Source organism: Haliaeetus leucocephalus, unplaced genomic scaffold, assembly GCF_000737465.1.
Source record: "Haliaeetus leucocephalus isolate CR32 unplaced genomic scaffold, Haliaeetus_leucocephalus-4.0 Scaffold897, whole genome shotgun sequence".
Lineage (NCBI taxonomy): Eukaryota > Metazoa > Chordata > Aves > Accipitriformes > Accipitridae > Haliaeetus > Haliaeetus leucocephalus.
The window spans coordinates 3,551,975-3,571,206 of NW_010973333.1; the positions used below are offsets into that span (position 1 = coordinate 3,551,975).

Sequence of the window (19,232 nt, forward strand, 5' to 3'; positions counted from 1 at the left end):
ATTAAGACAGGATGGAGCATTCGTATACAAAAGCTTGCTACAGCACTTAGAGTGGATACAGGTACACACTCACGCATGCCCTGCTCACCGTCCGGCTCTGAATTTGCAGCCAGGTAGCAACATGGTCAGTGACACCTAATGCATTCACAGCTAATGGCATGAACAATGCTTACCAGGTAACCTGACTAGACAGTTCACGTGTCAGGGTAACTATCTGTGTGCGCAATTTATACTTGCAATAGCCATGAGATCATTCAGGGGAGCTTAACCTCAAGCAAACTCAAATTACCTCATATTTGCGCCAGGTTAGTAAACAAACATGACAGCTGCCATGGCCCAGGTGACAAAGAGTAACTCATTAAGCTGCAGCAACTAGATCGTAAGGCTGAGCTAGCTGTAGGAACAGCCTCCACCAGCACTCCAACGTCGTACACGACAGCCCTGACTGCTCCAAGACTTGCCAGTGTCACTTCATTCATGTCTTCTCCTATCTACAGGGTGCAGGCAAGGCATACCAGTTCTGCTAGAATCTCTCAGTGAAAAAAATAAATAAATCACTGTGCAGACACACTATAAATGAGCCTTGCAGACAATGCAAAAACGACTTCATCTCCAAAGGTCTGGCTGAAAACAAGGGCAAATACTCATTTATCTTTAATGAGACTGATATACCAAGCAATAAAGTATTAATATTTCCAGCTTTCTTTTTAAGCAAATAGCATCTTGGTAGCAGTTTCACATAACACCTACCAAAGATATTTTGAAATGCATTAAATGTATCTAATAAAGATACAACACGTACAGAAAAGCAAAAACACTGGCATTATGTTTCTTAGAAACTTATTAGTCTTTTATGCTATTAGGTGACAAACATAAATCAGATTCTAAAGGGCAAGTCTCAAAATACTTGTGAAGTAAACACTGCTTTTGTTTCTGTTAGACAAGGCGATTCCTACTGTCTTAAACTTCGGAAATGTCTCCTACGTTTTGGAAGGTGAAAAGATGAGCCACAAAAAATTTCTGAAAACATTTCCAAAATGTAGAAGTAGTAGAGTCACCATTTTTAAGATCAGAAACATTACCTTGTCTGATGTCCTGCAAAGCCCATAGCAAGAAACACATTACCCAGTAATTTCAGCAGTAAAATCATTCTCTATAATCGACCCAGAACTTTCTATTCTTTCTTGTCCTATTCAGTCCTCGACTTTGGTGTGATACATATCTTGAGCATCAGATACTGAAGTATTTCTGTAGTAGCAAAAGCAATAGATGTACAAACTAGTGCCTTTTTTCTAACTCTACAAATACAAAATTCTCTTGGAATGATCATCTAAATTTTGTCAGTTCACGTGTTTTACATGAAGATAGCAGCAAAAAGACTAAGAGATAACAGAGGCCAGTAATTGTCCATTCCTAATTTACATTAAAATATTTAGACACAGTGCTACACACTTTGTAACTTCACTTAAAAAATTTAGATAAAGAAATTTTTGCATACGTCTATACATCTGTACAGTTTGGAGAGACACACTAGAGTCCTTCTGACAGTAGGATACCACATTCCATGCAGATCTGCTGGTGAAATCGTGGTCTGGTGCCTGGGATTAAGGGATTCTGCTGAACCTGTTTAAAAGTAAAATAATACACCCATGAAAAAACTTGCCCATCTGTCCTTTCAACAGAAGGAGACTGCAATATCAACTGCACTTTATACTGACTCCGCAGTAGCAAGACATATTTTATTGCACCCAAACAGGTTAGGGGTTTTTTCCTTCTGAGCAGGTCAGTACTAGATTTCTGATGTATATAGACCACATGGCTGTGAAAGACAAGAATTCATTTTCAGGCATGGCCCAGTTTGACTTTTTTACTGAGTTAGTTTTACAGGCATGTCTCCAATGACACACGCACACACACACTATTTAGCTCAACAGCGGAAATGATCAAACAATTACTTAAAAAAAAGCATAGGAGAAAAAAAAGAAAAAAAATGGTTAGTTATCATGGACCTACAGGAGATGTTCAGCAAAAAAAAGGAAAAAAAAAACATTCCATCAATTTTATTTCTTCATGCTTTCCTTTCTGCTGGGGATAATCCCACATGGATTAAACAGTTGCAGAAAGTGTAGAGTTTAAACATAACGTTAATAACTGCAAAAATAATGGCAAAACCGATTTTGTCATGAGCGGGCTGGAAACATAAAAACGTGCTCCTCTTGGGTAACCTTTGTAATAATTCTGTATGCTCGAAATGGATTCTTGCAACACCTGACAGACAGAAGTCTTGTATTGTTTTCATTTTGTCCTTAAATCCTGGGAAACAGCTGAGTCAATAGCATCAGAACTCTGATTCCAATTAGCAACCATTCAAAAAAGTAAAATTTTTAAAGTTTTACCTAATGATGGAATAAGCAGTTGTGAAACGTTTCTGTGATCAGTGCGGGAATTGTCTAAAATAATTCAGCGATATCTTTCTACCTTTTGCAACAATAAATTTATTGCAACAGTAATTAGAAGGCCTGTAAGACTTTAGTTGTCAGTTTGAGGTTCCTAGGCTCTTTGTTAGTCACTTCAGATACTCCTGCAGGCATTGAAATGGGAGAGAGGCACCTGTGAAGGGCAAATAATCCCAATTATCTCAGACACTTATCTTCAAATTACACCATATAGCTTCCTTCCGTCTCCTGAATGCAGGTGGGATTTACAGGACTTGCGAATGCCACACACCTGGCTTGAAGCAAGATGAACTCCACTCTCAGTGGGATTTGTGGAGTCCAGCTAGAAACAGCCAGAAAGACCTCTGCAGGCCTTGCAAGCCAAATGCAAGAAACTACCCTGTAATCAAAAGGAATATGAGAAACAACTGACAAAGAGCTGAGAAAGGTGCTGCTGGGAAAATTAACCATTCTGAAAAATGATAAAATAAAGGGAGAAATTCTTCATGGATCTTAGACAAAAATTGAAAGGGTTGTAACACTCAAATGACTGGCATCAAAAGAGCCACGTTTCACGGAATTTGCTTCCAGTTCGCTGTAATTTACGGGCACATGGTCTCACACATTTTAAAAGTCAAGGACTATATTCTGAATTATTGTAAACAGCTAAAATTACTAACTGGTTTCAGTAAGTGGAAACACATTCAAAGGAAGAAGTTGCCTTCCCAGGTAAAGGCACGCACAAAGACACTCCTAGATGCTCAAAGGATTCATTTAAGAGACACGCCTGACACACCAAACCACCCTTATCTTAGCACAGCTAACAAACAGAAGCATCCTTAAGTATACATCTTGATGGTAGGGCTACTTTGCAGTAGAGAATACAGAAGCTCAGTTTTATACAAAGTACAATAGATGCTGTCAACTACAAAAGCATTTGCTTCACAGAATGGATTGCACTGGGAGCACAAAGAAATGCTACCAAAAGAACAAGATTCAGTTGTTTCTCATTCAAAAAAAAAAAAAGTTATTAAGAACCCTGAGACAAAGTTCACCTCAAAATCTCTTATGAATGTCTCTAGGAAAATAACCCTTTAAGATGCATGCAAGTTTCTCACTGATGGTTCAAGTTAATGCTCACTCTCTGTGAGATTTATGCATTAATTTGACAACGTGAGATATATTTCATACCAGATTTAACTAAGCTGCAGGACTCGGGATCTTCTAGCCGGACATCTGAAAATGAAGCTTCAGATGGCAGCTTCTTCTGTTCCTCTTTCAAACTCTGTGCAATTTGCTGCAGAGGAAGATATACCACATTTTTTTTTTCCTCATTAATTTAAGCAGCATTATGCTGCTTTGATTACAACAGAGAAAAGCATACTAAATTTCAAAAGGAGTCAGCTACACTCAGCTCCCCAGTGTTTCAAAGACATAAAAAGAAATGGACAGATGTTTCCAAAACAGTGGCAGAAACATTTCAGTATCAATTTAAGATTCACAAGTATTACACAGATCTGTGTAAAGCAATGTTCTTCCATTTTGCCTGGTTTTACTGATCTGTAAATAATAACCAGTGAAGCCACCTAGAAAGAGAAGCTCAAAATAGGGGAACCCAATTCAACACTCACGTGGATTTCATACAGATAATTTCTGTGATGGCTTTATTCCTATAAATGATATGTGCAGATGGCCCCAAAGTACTCTCTAGTTTATTCCCTGCAGGAGTTCAACAAAAAGCTTTCCCCCAACATTACTCAACACTTCCACACTTCAACCTTTTTCACTACTTGATCTGCTTCAAAGCAACGAGAGGCAGCAAGAACGGGCAAAGAACTGCATTAATATTTGAGCAGAACAGCATAAGAAATATTTCTGCCCTGTGCTTTTAACGTTTTAATAATTCATTTACTCAGACAGAAGGTCTCTCTAAATAGCAAGGTTTTGAGGTTTAAAAGCCATCAAGTAGCAAAACAAATCTCAAACCAGGCAAAAACTGGAGTCTTACGAGGACACATGAAGAGCAGTGTAATTTCTTGATTTAGAATGAACTGTAAAACTCACTTTCTTCTTCTTCCTAACTGAATGGCCACAGGACCTAGTTAGAAAACAAGGCCTTGTATAGACTAAGTATCTGTACTTCTTGCCTATAGAAATTATAGCTAACATTAAAAGGTTCTCACAATCATTTTTTTATCCTGTTGCTCTACTCACACAGTTTTAGCAAAAAAAGCCAAACCAAACAAACGCTGGTGCACTCCTAACAGTTATACTGGTAAAACTTCTGATCCCTAATTGTTCTAACAGAGGAATCCCATTTAGCTACATTTTGTGTGGTGGGCTTCTCAATTACTATTTTTGCTTTGTCTTCAAAATCTTGTTAGTCCTTAAACTTTCAGTATAAAGGGCAACTATTCTACAAACTCACTAGCTTCAGGATTTGTAAATGCTTTGCTAAAAACCTGTGAATGTTCCTTATACTCATCAAAGCATAAACTGTAACATAATAAAAGCTTTAGACATGTATAAAGACAAGATTATAGCAACCTGAGTTCAGTACTAAGAAGTTTCTCACAGTGTTTGTCTGTTTACAGGCAAGAATTGAACACAATAAGGTACAGTTATACAATGTTAATTTCTTCCAGCCCACAGCAAAATATATATATATAGCTATAAAGCTTCTGCATTTTATATAAGTAATGCTCTGATTCTGAAGTCAAACAACGGCTTCTCTACCAACTGGTCAGCTGCAAGTAAGTCCCACAATTTTCTAAGGACCACCAGCTATTCCAGAATGTAGATGGAAAGCAGAATAGAGCAATAAAACCTGGATCTTGCCAGTCCATGTCGGAATTCCCATTCTTAGTCAACTCAATCCTTTGACAGCTTGGGCCTCTCATCATAAAGTGAATGGCAACAGTTATTTAGCGAGGGGATCTTTATTATGCTTAATCCCTTCTGTGCAATGCTACCTTTCAGTTGCATATCAAATGCAGTTCGCTCTAGTCAAAAACTAACTTAAAGTCTTTCATCAGCCACTTTTTTATTTCTGGGAGTAGTTTCATTCTGAAATCTTTCATCAATATAGTATTAACCTTTTAAAGTAAGTAGAAGTAGTTTGATTCCTTTCAGCAGGAACATTGACTCAAAGGGCTTGGAATGACTACAAAAATGGCTAATACTGATAAGAACTTGAAAAAGGCTACTGGAACCCATTGCTGCCATGTTAAATTATTTGAAGGTACAAGCAAGTCTCCCTTCACACTGCCTGAGCATAGTGTGCATACCAAACACTCGTTGACCAGTAATTCTGAAAACAAACTTGCAGCTAACTGTGCCTGTCTAAAGCTTCTCTTCAATTCCAGCTCAACTAGAAAATACATTGGGTAATGCCTACTATTAGGAACGAAAGTAAATAAAAATGTACTGCTATGACAGAAAATTTAGAAGCTTCAGGTTTAGACAAAACTGTTAACTCCGAGAACTATCACCAGTTTTACTGAGTTTGATGTAAAGTGTTCTCTGACATCTAGTTTAAGGTCATAATTTAATCAGTGGGTGCTAGTTTGATAGTCCCAGTAATACTAAATACACCCAAGAAATGGAAAACCCCATCTGCAAAGCACTACACTGCACAATCGTATATACTGCATATAAAAAGAAAACCAATCAAGAACAATAAAAAAGCTGATGCTATACCTCCATCATTTCCAACTTGTCAGGATATGCAAGATCACCCGGAGCAGGCTTGTAGCCTGTGATATCAGTCTGAATGTAAATATGTGTCCTATAGACAAGACGCTCTTGTACATCTTCTAACATCTGCTTGACACCAGCTGCAAACGCACCCAGTTGTTCAGCTGACAAAGGTAAAAAAAGGCATAAATTCGTTAATTTAATTAAAAAACAAGCTTATAGACACAAAGTTTGAAGTTTCACATATAGAACTGCCACAAAACTGGATCACTGCAGATGAACTCAGACTATTTTTGCAACAGCGGCATGAAGACAAATTTGTGACAAACAAGGAACTACTGAACTCGGTATTGCAGTTGCTTCAGCTCCCCAAATTTTCATTAGACTGTGAAAATGCAATCTCACGCTGATAACATCAGACGCCATTTTAGAATTAAGCATTCTAATTATTTGAGACCTGGGTACGTCGAGTGGCGTTTCTGCCTAGACATCAAACCAACGTGCTTTTGTTCCATCATAACCAATGCCTGCAGTGTGACTGTCAGGAGTTGACAAGCTAACTCATCTACCTACCTACCAGAACAGATAATCCAAAGCAGCTCACATCCAATTTAAGAACTATTATATCAGCCTGAGTTTAAGTAGTAGAGAGTCACTTAAGATTAGCTGAAAGATTATGTCACCAATTTTTTCCTCGTTCCCAACAGTGTTACAATTCCACTTCCAGGAAAATCAGCAATTCTTCACAATACTGGCAGAGCTTCAGAGACAAAGGGGTACGCTGTGTTACATACCAGCTACCAAGTATGATTTCTGTTTATCACTTGGTGCAAGGTTAAGACTGTGAAATGATTCCATTATGCATTGGTCATACTAAGAAAAATGAGATATCAGATTTTTTTCTAACGGTCAGCTCACTTCTATGAGACTATGAGCTCTGAACACTTCCAAACCTCCAAAAACTCTACCAGCTGTGTAACTCCTCTGCTGAAGTTGCAATTGCTAGCCTGGGAAACACCACATCAAGGAGAATGAAAAAATCAGGTTTGCATTCCTTTGTTTTATCATCAGATAAGAGCAGAAAGCTCTACACGGATGATGCATTAGCAGCACCAAGCGAAGTAATTCATTCATTTGAAAAGTTCATTTAAATCAATCCTGGTGCACGTATACGCACTGGGTGGATGCTTGCTTGCAGTTGTACAATCCAGAGAAAACAGGACTGTACAACATCAGTACATTAATTTAAATGAAGATACACAGACCCATAAATACAGACCCTTCTATTATAAATGAAAAAAACTAATTTATTTAAAATAACCTTACCTCATCTTTGACATGTTGAAGACCCATTAGAAAGAAAAAAAATCTAGGGATTTCTTTGCCTATGCAATTTAATAATTTTATCAGTTAAGAAGACAGTTAAAAACAATCAGCTTCCATCTATGAGTTACCGTTGTTCTGCACATGATCTTCAAGCATCTCATTTTTGAGAATCCCGCAGAGTTCAGAAAGTGTCTCTAAGTGAATGACATGGATGATCATTGGCCTCAGGACATCATACAATGAAAGACACAACTTCTCCAAGAGTTCACTATGAAGAAAAAAAATAAAACAAAGCAAAACACTTTCAGGAACCTGCAATACCAAAATAAAATTGTATCACAAACATGGATTATCTTATGGCAAAGATTTTTAAAAGGAGGGTGAGAAAACAATGCAACACAGCATCATAGGAGACTTAAGAAAGGACTGTTTAACACATGAACCCCTGATTTCCTACAAAGTCTTTTAAGAGATGTAGGATACCACTGCTTAAAATGGTGGTGCAGTTTGAATTGATTTTAAAATTTAAAAAAAAAAACAATTTCAAAAAACAACCAACAACTCAACCTGTCACAAAGGGAAGATACTACAAACTGGTTTACCTGGCTTCTGTGTAAAGAAATGCTCCTGGTGAGCTCAGAATCATACCCCCAATCTCCCTTTGAGAAAAGGCTCATCTGATTCCAAGTACTCAATAGTTTATTACAACCAGGATCACACGGAGAGGGACACAGGAGGAGAAGCTTCGTAACCTCTTCTATTACAACTTCCTACATTGCAGGGCACGCTTTCCAACCTAACTGAAGTTACGATACCAATGCAATATGAAACACCAGAAATCCCCCTTTGATTTATTTTCTCCTTTCCTGTTCAAAGTGATGCTTATCTTAGTCAAGACACCAGTAGCATTCATCCTAGACATTTTTGCCATTCTCAATGCTCCCTTCACTAATCACAGATTTCACCAGTAGTTGAAAATTCAAGTAATTCCCCAGTTAGACTTGGAAATATAAACACTAAGAATATTTAAGTATTTACAGTGTGGTACAGTTGTTGAGTTTATTGCACTATATTTTTTTTTCTAATTCACTAAGAATGTCTGACAATAGGACAAGGACACTTCAGTTCCTTTCAGAGTATAGACAAAAAGTGCTCACAAAAGAATGCTCACAGAAGAAACATTTTGAATGCCTCTCTTCTGTTGTATTCCATAGCTTTACAAGCAACTCTATAAAACAGTAACTCTGCATGTTAAAAGCAGAAACAAAGGAGAAAGTTTCAACAGCCTTATTATTAAATACAACACTCGACCTCAGATCTCTACCCTTGGCTAGATTTTTGGTAAACTCTTTTATCTGTACAGACACCTAGTTATTATGTCCTCAGAGCACCTCAGCACTTCAGAAAAAAAATGAGGCTATTCATTATGCAGCTAAGAAAAACCTAATAAAGTAGCTACTATTTGAAACATTTTCCTCAGATTATTTTATTTAGATGTAGGCAAAAAAAAGGGAAGCAAGTTCTTATGAGAGGAGGTTAACTACTTTCTATCAAGAATCAAAAATAATCAGAAGTCTATTCTCATTCTTGGTGCGAAGAGCAATAGTGATGAAATCCCTGTCTGAACAACGTTTTACACTGATTTCTATTAGGGATGTTTACTTCAGGATTTGGACTGAGATAGCTAAATTGGTTCTTAAGCCAATTTAGTCAGGTCATCTCAAAACCTGAGCATGTCCTACACGACACCTCGATTTCTCAGAAAAGAGAAAGGCTGATACTACTCTGGCACTACAGCTTATTTCTAGTGAGCTTTACGCATTTATGGTCTTCCTTTAGCTTTAGAGGATGGGGAGGGTAGTGGGCAGTATTTTTTTCTCCGTTACACTTATTCAACTCAAGCTGCGCTTGATTTTAGAGATAATACAACACTCAAAACCAGTGTCTCAGTTATATTAATAGGAATACACTTTATTTATGAACTTCATAACTAGGGAACATGACCTGCCCGAATTTCAAAATTAAGTATCATTATTAAAACATACCAGCAAATTGGAAAAGGGGAGTAATCTACTCAATTGCTCTAATATTACAGGTCTGTTGTAAAAACTTAGAATACCTTTATAATGCAATTACCATGGGAAGACAACAACCTGTCCCTCTTCTAGATCTAGGCAGAGCAGATACAGATACTGTTCTTGCCAGGTGTCCACTACGCTGCCTTCCGTTCAGCCCACATACAGCCACATGCAAATATTCTGTGACAGTAAGGGCAGCTCACTAACTCTAAATCCTTGATGAAAAATGGCTGGAGTTCAGCAGCTTAATTTTACACTGAAGTAAATGAAAAGCATTTCTGCAACTGACTGTGCAAACCATTGGCATAGAGGCAGTATAAAAACAGCTGAGATCTGTAGCACTGTAAACTTCTACAGCTATTTCCAAAGCAACTGTGTCTCTTTACCTCTTTCAGACCATCTACAAAGCATTTACATTACTCAGATTACTTATGGAGAATCTAAACTATCAGCTTCACTTGAAGAAAAAAGAAAACAAAAGAACATCAAATTCTGATGCAGGAAATGATTAAGGTTTTTTTTCTTGCTGGTTCTTACCAAACCACTTCAATACAACCCTATTTGCCATATAACATTGTCTGCTATATCACAGCACAGTAAATACAACATGCAGTAAAACAAAAACCAGCATGTACCACCTACTCCAGTTTTGGTGTTGGTTTTGTGAAGAACTCATTGTAGAGCTGGTGTTCATCCTGGCATACATGGACCATAAAGGCACAACCACTTCGTACCTGTATTCACAGAAATGCAAATGCTTGATTATTAAATTATTTTCCTTGCATCAGTACCACAGGAGGTATTACAGATATTATTATTATATACTAAATCATTATATTCTATATCGTATTATTACTAGAGTAGCTATGATTAAATTGAAGCTTTGTGGAACTCAAAATTATTGAGATCAACTATAAAACTAAGGACTGAAAAGATGTTACTAGCCAAATACAAGCTCATTGTGCAACTTCTGTCCCTTTTCATTTCAGATGAAATTTAAGTAACCACATTTTATGCTTTTGCAAACACTCCTTTGTGAGTTTTGTAGCAGAGCAGAATTTTTACAGAATAATCTTCCCCAAAACATGCATTACTTGAAAATATTAGTAAAATTGTAATGATTCTGTCCTGGTTTCAGCTGGGAGAGAGTTAATTTTCTTCCTGGTAGCTGGTATAGTGTAACGTTTTGGGTTCAGTATGAGAAGAATGTTGATAACACACTGATGTTTTCAGTTGTTGCTAAGTGGTGTTTAGACCAAGTCAAGGATTTTTCAGCTTCTCCTGCCCAGCCAGCAGAAGGCTGGAGGGGCACAAGGAGTTGGGAGGGGACACAGCCAGAGCAGTGACCCAAACTGGCCAAAGGGGTATTGCATACCGTGTGACATCATGCCCAGTATAGAAACTGGAGGGACTTGGCCTGGGGGGGATCACTGCTCAGGAACTAACTGGGCATCAGTCAGCAAGTGGTGAGCAATTGCATTGTGCATCACTTGTTTTGTATATTCTAATTCTTTTTTTATTATCTTCATCATTATTAGTATATTCTTCCTTTCTGTCCTATTAAACTGTCTTTATCTCAACCCACAAGTTTTACTTTTTTTTCAATTCTCTCCCCCATCCCACTGGGTGGGGGGCAGTGAGCAAGTGGCTGCGTGGTGCTTAGTTGCTGGCTGGGGTTAAACTACGACAGATTCAAAACCACAAATAAAAGTGACAATTCTACGTGTAAACTATTAAATTAAGTAAGTACATTTTACTTGAGGGACAGGGGATTAAAACATAACAAAAACCCCACAACACATGACTACTTTACCTACCAGCGCACAATGATCTCTGTTGTTCTGACTGGTTAATTCTGTAACGGTGCTAGCGATACTTGGACCAAGCAAAAGCTCCCTCTGGTCAAGGTAACATTGATGAATTTCATTGAGAACTTGCTGATACCTAGCCAAGAAATTAAAACAGTAACTGCATCCTGAAGCTCATTTTCTGCTAAACACAAAATTCATTCTAATACCCTCTTTAAGGTCTACGTAATTTCAATTTTTAAAACTTTCTTTTGAACGAATAATGTGTTAAACAGTACTTAAACAAAAGTAAAGATTTTCAAAACTTAAAATTGTTGAAAATAAATTATGTAGACATACTCACTCTGGCATTTTTTCAGATCTTTGCTCTACTTGTTCAATAAGAGTCTGCCCAATAAAAAGAAAAAAGTACTATCAGTAAGTGATTTTTTTCTAATAATTGGAAAATAGTTTGCAGTATTTTTCCATGGACACAATATGCAATCTTTGGACATTCACACTTGCACAATATGCAATCCTTGCATTCACACTACTAATAAATTCAAACCCCATTTTCATAGCTTCCTTCTTAACAGCTAGTTACCAGCCTACTTACTCTGACTTTGGGAGCAGCTGCTCTGAATTTTACATAAAACAGCGTGAAGGCATTGTCAGAATTTGGCACAGCTGAAGGATCCTGAAAGAAGAGATGAGTAATTGGTTAAAAAGGAAAATACTATATTTGGCTTCTAGTATTTAATGGCTGAGATAATTAGGCTCTAAAACAGGATATTGGTTCTTTATGCTTATATTGCCAGTGGGACAGCTCTTTGCCACTTTCCACCTAGAAAGGCATGCCTGTTTCAGAACTTGGATAGAGCCAGCTGGAAGAACAAAACCCAAAACAAAAGTTTCAACCAACAGTCTCTACAGCAAAAGTAACATTTTCAGTAATTACAGCATTCTCCATTAGAGACAACAATTTCCTCTGGACCTGCCACAGCAGTACTGATAGTTGCTCCTTAATCTGTTGTACTAAAACGGAACAAAATTTCCCTTTTACCTGCCAGTCCCAGGGTGGAGAAGCTAAGATTCAGCTCACATTCAAGCTTCAACTGAAACATCAAGTTTTGACGCAGTTCCCCCTGTGGCTCCCCAGCATAGCTGGGCAGACAGCTTGAACTTAGGCAATTCTAGCACTAATGACTCTCTAACATCTCTGTCACCATTTTAAAACTAACCAAATGATACTGCCAATACTAGTAGGAACCTATCACAGTTATCCTCTGCAGCAATGCAAAGCACTGCAGACTGATCAAAAAGAAATATTTAGATGAGCAGGAGCACCCAAAAATACTTACTGGAATATAACACTGAAAGAGTCATGTCGTGAACTCATGAGTTGTTGCGCTTTAAACGGTTTTCATCCTACAACACCCAACTCCTGAATACTTTCTTCAAGTATTCCCTGCAACCTCTCTGTCTCTTAATGATCCATCTCCAAAAGACACCCCCACAGTAGCCGTACTTCTCTTGTGCGCCCTCCCCATTTGGCAACACAGATAGCAGCGTGGACTGCAACTGATTCAGAGTACAGTGCACAAACGGGTTCAGGAAGGCATGCTGCCTGGCCAGCTGGTTGCTGCCTCTCCAACACAACCATTTATCCATCCTTGGCCTTCACTGAGGTTACTGTTCACCTACTTCAATTCACCTAATTCACCTTCTTCAATTTCCAGGATTTTTTAATTATTACTATTTTTAAATCTTCTGGATCACTAGGTCTCTGTCAGATTCGGCTGGAAGTTGGCCAACCTACACAAACACTGTGGTATAGGACTGACCTATTTTCACAAAAAACTGCTGATGCGTCCCACTCTCAAAAAAACAAAGAGAAGAAAACTGTATAGTGTTACAATAGACATTTCAGTACAACTTGAGTTACCACTTACTGATTCACCTTACCCTTTTCATTAACTGGCTTGTGAGGTTCTGTAGTGTATTCACAGTGTATGTCTTGATAAGGTGCATAGCTTTAGAAAGGCATTGTTTAAACTTAATCAAATATACAGGATAGTCTTTAAAATTTGGCTGAAAGAAATAAAAAAATCCATTTTAAATACGAACAGTAAGAGTCGAAAGTTTATCAAAACTTAAAATACTCTTTTTACTAGCTAGAAATGCTAGTTTGTACAACCCATAAGCAGTATTTTATAAAAATTAAGCAGAATATTAAATATATTCAGTAAAAATTTCTTATGTTTACAAACCGTCATCTTTGCTTTCTTACTGTATTTGGCAGAGAGAACATTTTATAGGGGAAAAAAACACACCACAAAAATAGTATGAATGCATAGTTTTGAAACTATTAAGATTTATCTAAAACCCATACAGAATTACTTACATGCGATGAAATATATGCAATACAATCATCAAGCTTAGCCAGCATGGGAATGAATCCTTCACTGTTCACGGACAGCGTAGGGGAATTCAATTTCTTTGGAAAACAAGACAAAGCATCATTGTAAGGAACCCAAGTAACTTAGTGTTGGCCACAAAGTTCAAAAGATTGGTACGCTTTCATTTTCTAAGACTATTAACAGTGAAATAATACTTACTGTGTTGATGTTTTCCAGCTCATTAAAATAGGAAAGTTTCTGTTGGATGTTTTCAGCCAGGTCAACAAGTTCTGACTATTAAAAAGCAATAAATAGAAGAAAATCAGCAACCTAACAAGTACTTTAAATATATATTTATATACATGTATTAGAATACATATATATATAAAATTATTCAGCCTCCCTTTCAGCTCTCAGCATGCACCAGTGTTAACTAGCTTTAGATAACCTGCAACTAAAGAAATACAACAAAAGATGCAGAATACAGCTGTGCTCTCTTGCTCTCTCTTACCAGAGAAAAGACACGTTACTCTCAATAGTGTATTTAAAAACATATATTCTACAGGTTTGTCAGCATTCCACAGATACTATTGCATACAAAGAACAATGCTGTCATCAGTATTACGGAGAACTGCAGAAATCCTGTATTTCAGGACTGGAGCCTTTAAAAGTTCTCCCTTATCCAGTTATGCTAAAAAGACACATTTGTTATATCACTATTGGAACAGTTCATGAGGAGAAAGAAAGTATGTGGAAATAAGCTTGTAACTTTTAAAAAAATCTTTCTTCTTGCAATAACCAGCTAAAATACTTTTGTAAGGGATATGAATTATTAATCTCAATAAAGTTTGCACTTGTCAGGCATCAGTTACAAAAGCTCACCTCAGCTAGCTATCCTTCTTGATTAAAGTGTGTATCAACACATACCGAACATTTTACTGCACAGAGCCTGACACCCTAGCTGCAGGTGAAACACACCAAAAACGAGGTCCAAAGCAAATGGAGGGATTGTCACCACAGCTCACAAGTCTTCCCAGCCTGAGAAAAAGAAACTTTCATTTATGGTATCTTAGAAGTTTCCAGTAATGCTCCCATCAAAGATTACCTGCTCTTTCAGAAGTTGTTCACAGGCCTCATGCAGCGTTCCTGTCTTTGTGGACACAAAAAGATACTGTTTTTGCAGTGACTCCAGGTGCTGAAGGGCACTATTCACATCATTCAAGATAGCATCACACTGCTCCTGAAAGCCAGACAAGTAATCCCTCATCTGTCTGGAAAAAGAGAATCAACAGATAACAGAAGTAAAATTTCACTTTCTGAATTTGCAAATCCGGCTGCCTGCAGGGACACTGCCACTACCTTTCCCTCTCTAGGAATAAAAGACCACTTCCATCAAGCAACAGCACACAATAAGCAGATGTTCCGTGACCCACAGAAATAACACAGCTATAGGGTTTGGAATAGCCACTGCAGTAACTCCATTTCCCTGACATTCCTTATAGCAAGCGTACCCAGAAAGCAGCAGCATGCACCACAGCTAGTCTAGAGCACGCAAATACTGTCTAAATGGACAGCACAAACATAGTGACTACTGCAGGCTACTGCTAGCAGGCAAATTCTACCTGCCTGCCTTCCAGTAGGGGTGTTAATTTGGGTCTCTCCTACACAATTTTCAGTTTCCATTTAGAAATTAGTTTCACTCTCCTAAAGTAGTTGAAATTATCCAGAGGATTCAAAACTTACTGCGAGGATTGCAAGAGGCTTAAATGAAATAGATCCAGTATCTAATGTCACCAAGTTTGTCTAAGGCTCAACACAGATATAAACTCTAAATGATCAGTAAATATGTGTCAAGCATTCAGCTTGACTAAAGCATCATTTAAAATGAATCACTCTTGGATTTCAGCTAAAACTTCTGAGCTCTACTTTACCACATACAAAGCAGCAAGTAAAATCACAATTCTCGGTAGTCGCGTGCAAAACCCTCTAGTGTACAACAGGCAAAGAACTTACTTTCCTCCTGCTCCTCCGGCCTCCTGCAAACAATTACATATTGACCATCCTACAGACCATTCTGCATCCACGGCACACTTAAGTATCTGTGTGCGCTATTATGAACATGTCAACTGACAAACTGTAAGGATGCTAATCTTTTTAGGTTGTTAATGATCTGATCATGGGCTCAGTACATGCCTAAACCTCTGCTTTTAAGAACCATCACATCCTCAAACGTCAGAGCAAGAGAGGAAGAGGCAGACCAAAGACAAGCAGAGAAAAACAGAAGGGGGGAACACAGCAGCATCACTTTGTGGCCAAGGGCAAGTTCATAAAGTCTCAAAACACAAGCCAGTTTCCATAAAAGCCATCAGTAGATTTGGCAAAGCCATTCAGCTGTACTTCAGACTCTTGAGGAGTAACTGCAGAAGTCAGTGGAAAGGAGCTCTTGGGAGCCCAACGGAAAAGTCAATTAGACATAAATAGATGAGAATGCCAAGTCTCAAAACCGGAGTTGAGCTCAGTGTCAAGGAATGCAGGGAATGCAGATAGAGAATGACAAATCACAGGCACTGGTGAACCAAATGGCGAGAGAAGAAATGACTACCAGCTACACCTGCTCACACAGTCTCGCTCTCAGAGGATGCCATTTCAATAGCAGCGGCAGTTGAAAAGGCATATGAAAGCTCTTAGATTGCCTTTCTCTACAGCCCTGTCTACAAGCCAAAACTAATTTTAATCTGTCTTAATGTACTAGGCAGTTCAGAAGGAAATCTATGTCCCTTTTAACCGCTCTTCCACGAGGGTAATAGCCTTCAGGATGGGAGTGGGGCACACGGCCTTGGAAAGCTTCCGCTGTTCTAACACACTCCCCCATTCCCCGCCAGCTGAATCTGAACACGTGCTAACATTATATGAACAAGATGAAGTCCTTCAAGGTTGAAATTGCTTACAGTGAAAGGAACTAAGGAAGAACACGTACCTATACTTGGCACCTTCATCTTGATCCATCTGTGTTTGTACCTGAGCAAACCAGGAGAAGAACTAGAAGAGATTTTATGGTGTGAACAACACAGATATCACATGCAGTCAATTTAAAAAAAAAAAAAAAAAAAGCAGATCTATGAAATGAAGATGAGCTTTTGTTAAAAACAGAGCTGTTTCAGAACTTTATTATTAATCAAGGAAACAAACTATTAACTCCTCATTAGGTCCCTTCCAACTGAAATATTCTATTCTGTTCCTCCACCAAATTAAAATGGGAAAGACTGAATTTCATGTCTTTTTATTTGCACAAGAACAAGCCTGTCACATTAGAAAGGTGGGGAGCGGGCATGGCATTCTTCTATATGATGAGCAACACCACCTTACTGAAGGTGGGAAAAGTCTTGAAATGGGAAAAGCATCTGTCACTTAAGGGCTAAGACTTCGACGATTCCCCCTCCCCCCCGCAAGTTTCTTCATGCATCTTGAAAAAAGGCCAAAAAAATTTAACAAACCCACCAAAAGCTAGGCAAGAGGCACAGAAACTCACAGAATTATCTGAAGAAGATCACTGCAACTTGGAAGTTACTTTCAGCATCACTTACCTGCTGTGCTGTTTCAATTCTTTCATCCTCCATCCCCAGTATGGCAAATCCTTTCAAGAGGACATCCTCTGTGGATTCTGGCACTGCGGCGGCCGTCAGCGTAACAGTTAGCGACTGGGATGTGAGGCTGCACAAATCTTCAATTGGAAGCTGCTCACAAAAGCCCACAAAATATAGTTAGCGAACTTACCAAGAATAAGTGTATTCAGCTCAACTACAATGACACAATCCAAAGCATCAACTTGAGAAAATTACAGGCATCTAGTTTTGAAGAAACAAATGCAATGGACATTTTATCTACCAATATGGTAATACGCCAACAACTACCAGACCTATATATCCAGAAACACCTAATTTTTTTTTTAAGTCAGAAAACATTATATAGCATCTTATGTAAGTACACGTTTGTCTAAGAACAGAAACTGAATGTACATGTGCCTGACATCGTGATGAGCTATACTTTGATTTCCAATTTAACTGGTTCTATACCCAGAGAAATGCACTAGAAAAGTACCTGAGAACATAAGAATTCAGAACGCATTCAGAAGCAAAAATAAATGCCACTACTGTCTACACTACACGGCAATACCACCGCACAGGAATTGTCAGGTTTTTTTGCCAGAAACTGAGAGAAAATTCAAGACTGAGCACTGCCAGAATTTATTCAGGAAATAGTGTCACATATTCTTTCAAATGCCTTTTACTGAAGAAGCCAAGCTAAAAAGAAAGGCTTTTTTAGAAGACAAGGAATAGCTCTGCTGAATGCGAATTATTGGCCACAATGATTTTTTTTAAGCAAGAAAAATATGGAAAAAAGTAACTTGAAAGAAATTGTATTTAGGGACGATTGGAGACTATTAATTAGCTTATATGGAAGAAATTAATTCAAGGAAACAAATATCATTATATACTCTTAACGAATGCAATACCCTTTTTAATTCACTTGGCAAGTAAAGTATGCTTTCTATTGCTGAGAACATCAGTAACATAAAACCAGAAAACACTACTTAAACAGAAGTTGGTATCTCTCTAGAAAATTACTCGCTTAGTAAAATATCCATTGCCTGGTAACATTAGTCCAGCAAAGACAGAACAATCAGGATTTCAACCATTTGAGAAAAGACAGATTGACCTATCTTGTTCAACTTCCACTTGTCTCCCGCACCCCTCCTGCCATCCGAAACAGGCAGGACCCAAGCTGGGGAGCCCGGGTTTCTCTCCTGAGGAAAAGACGAGTCCATCAGCACCCGCTTTTTTGGAAAAGACAAGATGCCACTGTCCCAATCCACTTCAGCGGGAGCCTAGACCAGCTGAAGTACTCAACGTCTCGGCATCCCTGTTGTCCTGACTGGCAAATCTGGTACCTGCCTTGCTGCAGAGCTGTCTGAAGATCCTTAAGGGCACCCGCGGGCAGCAGCACATCCTTCTACAATCCTCTGGGATGCCTGCCAGGATTTACTTTAGTAGGGTTGCACACAGCTGACACCAGAAAGAAACCAGGGAGCGTGACGTGAAGCAGGTGCATTTCAGGAAGGGATTGCCTTGCCCCCTCCCCTTGGTTATTTTGAGCTTTCGGACACCCGCTGAGCGCCAGCTTTGTGGATTTTGTGGCACTGTGCCGTGATCCTCGTCAAATACAAAACCTCCCCTGGAGAGCGCAGGTAAGGAACGCAAACGTTTCGCTCCTTCCCTGTGCGGACAGGGGAGCGTTCGTAAAGAACCACCTTGCCGGAGTTTTGCCATTTTATAAGTGAGCGGGAGACCACCCCTTCCACGCTAACGACACGTTATTGTCAAAAAAAAAAAAAAAAACCAAACGTAAAAACACCCCAAAACGGGGGAGGGGGGGGGCCCGGGCGGGCTTTTAGCCGGTCGGGCCGGGCCGAGCCGCCAGGCGACGTGGCAGCCCGGCGCCTTCCTCCCTCCC

At 38.7% G+C, this 19,232-nt stretch overlaps 1 protein-coding gene across 1 annotated transcript in view; it reads right to left on the bottom strand.

Moving 5' to 3' along the window:
- Positions 1 to 19,232, bottom strand: part of COG3 (component of oligomeric golgi complex 3) — a 31,818-nt gene that overhangs the window by 12,130 nt on the left and 456 nt on the right. Inside the window, exons 2-15 of the mRNA XM_010583444.1 lie at positions 17,306 to 17,455; positions 16,699 to 16,760; positions 14,827 to 14,992; positions 13,941 to 14,015; positions 13,727 to 13,819; positions 13,288 to 13,413; positions 11,939 to 12,019; positions 11,687 to 11,730; positions 11,353 to 11,479; positions 10,178 to 10,269; positions 7,586 to 7,725; positions 6,135 to 6,295; positions 3,627 to 3,732; positions 1,499 to 1,623 (exon numbers count right to left, since the gene is read on the bottom strand). Coding sequence (XP_010581746.1) covers positions 1,499 to 1,623; positions 3,627 to 3,732; positions 6,135 to 6,295; positions 7,586 to 7,725; positions 10,178 to 10,269; positions 11,353 to 11,479; positions 11,687 to 11,730; positions 11,939 to 12,019; positions 13,288 to 13,413; positions 13,727 to 13,819; positions 13,941 to 14,015; positions 14,827 to 14,992; positions 16,699 to 16,760; positions 17,306 to 17,455 — 1,548 coding nt within the window. The remainder of the gene's footprint in view (positions 1 to 1,498; positions 1,624 to 3,626; positions 3,733 to 6,134; positions 6,296 to 7,585; positions 7,726 to 10,177; positions 10,270 to 11,352; positions 11,480 to 11,686; positions 11,731 to 11,938; positions 12,020 to 13,287; positions 13,414 to 13,726; positions 13,820 to 13,940; positions 14,016 to 14,826; positions 14,993 to 16,698; positions 16,761 to 17,305; positions 17,456 to 19,232) is intronic.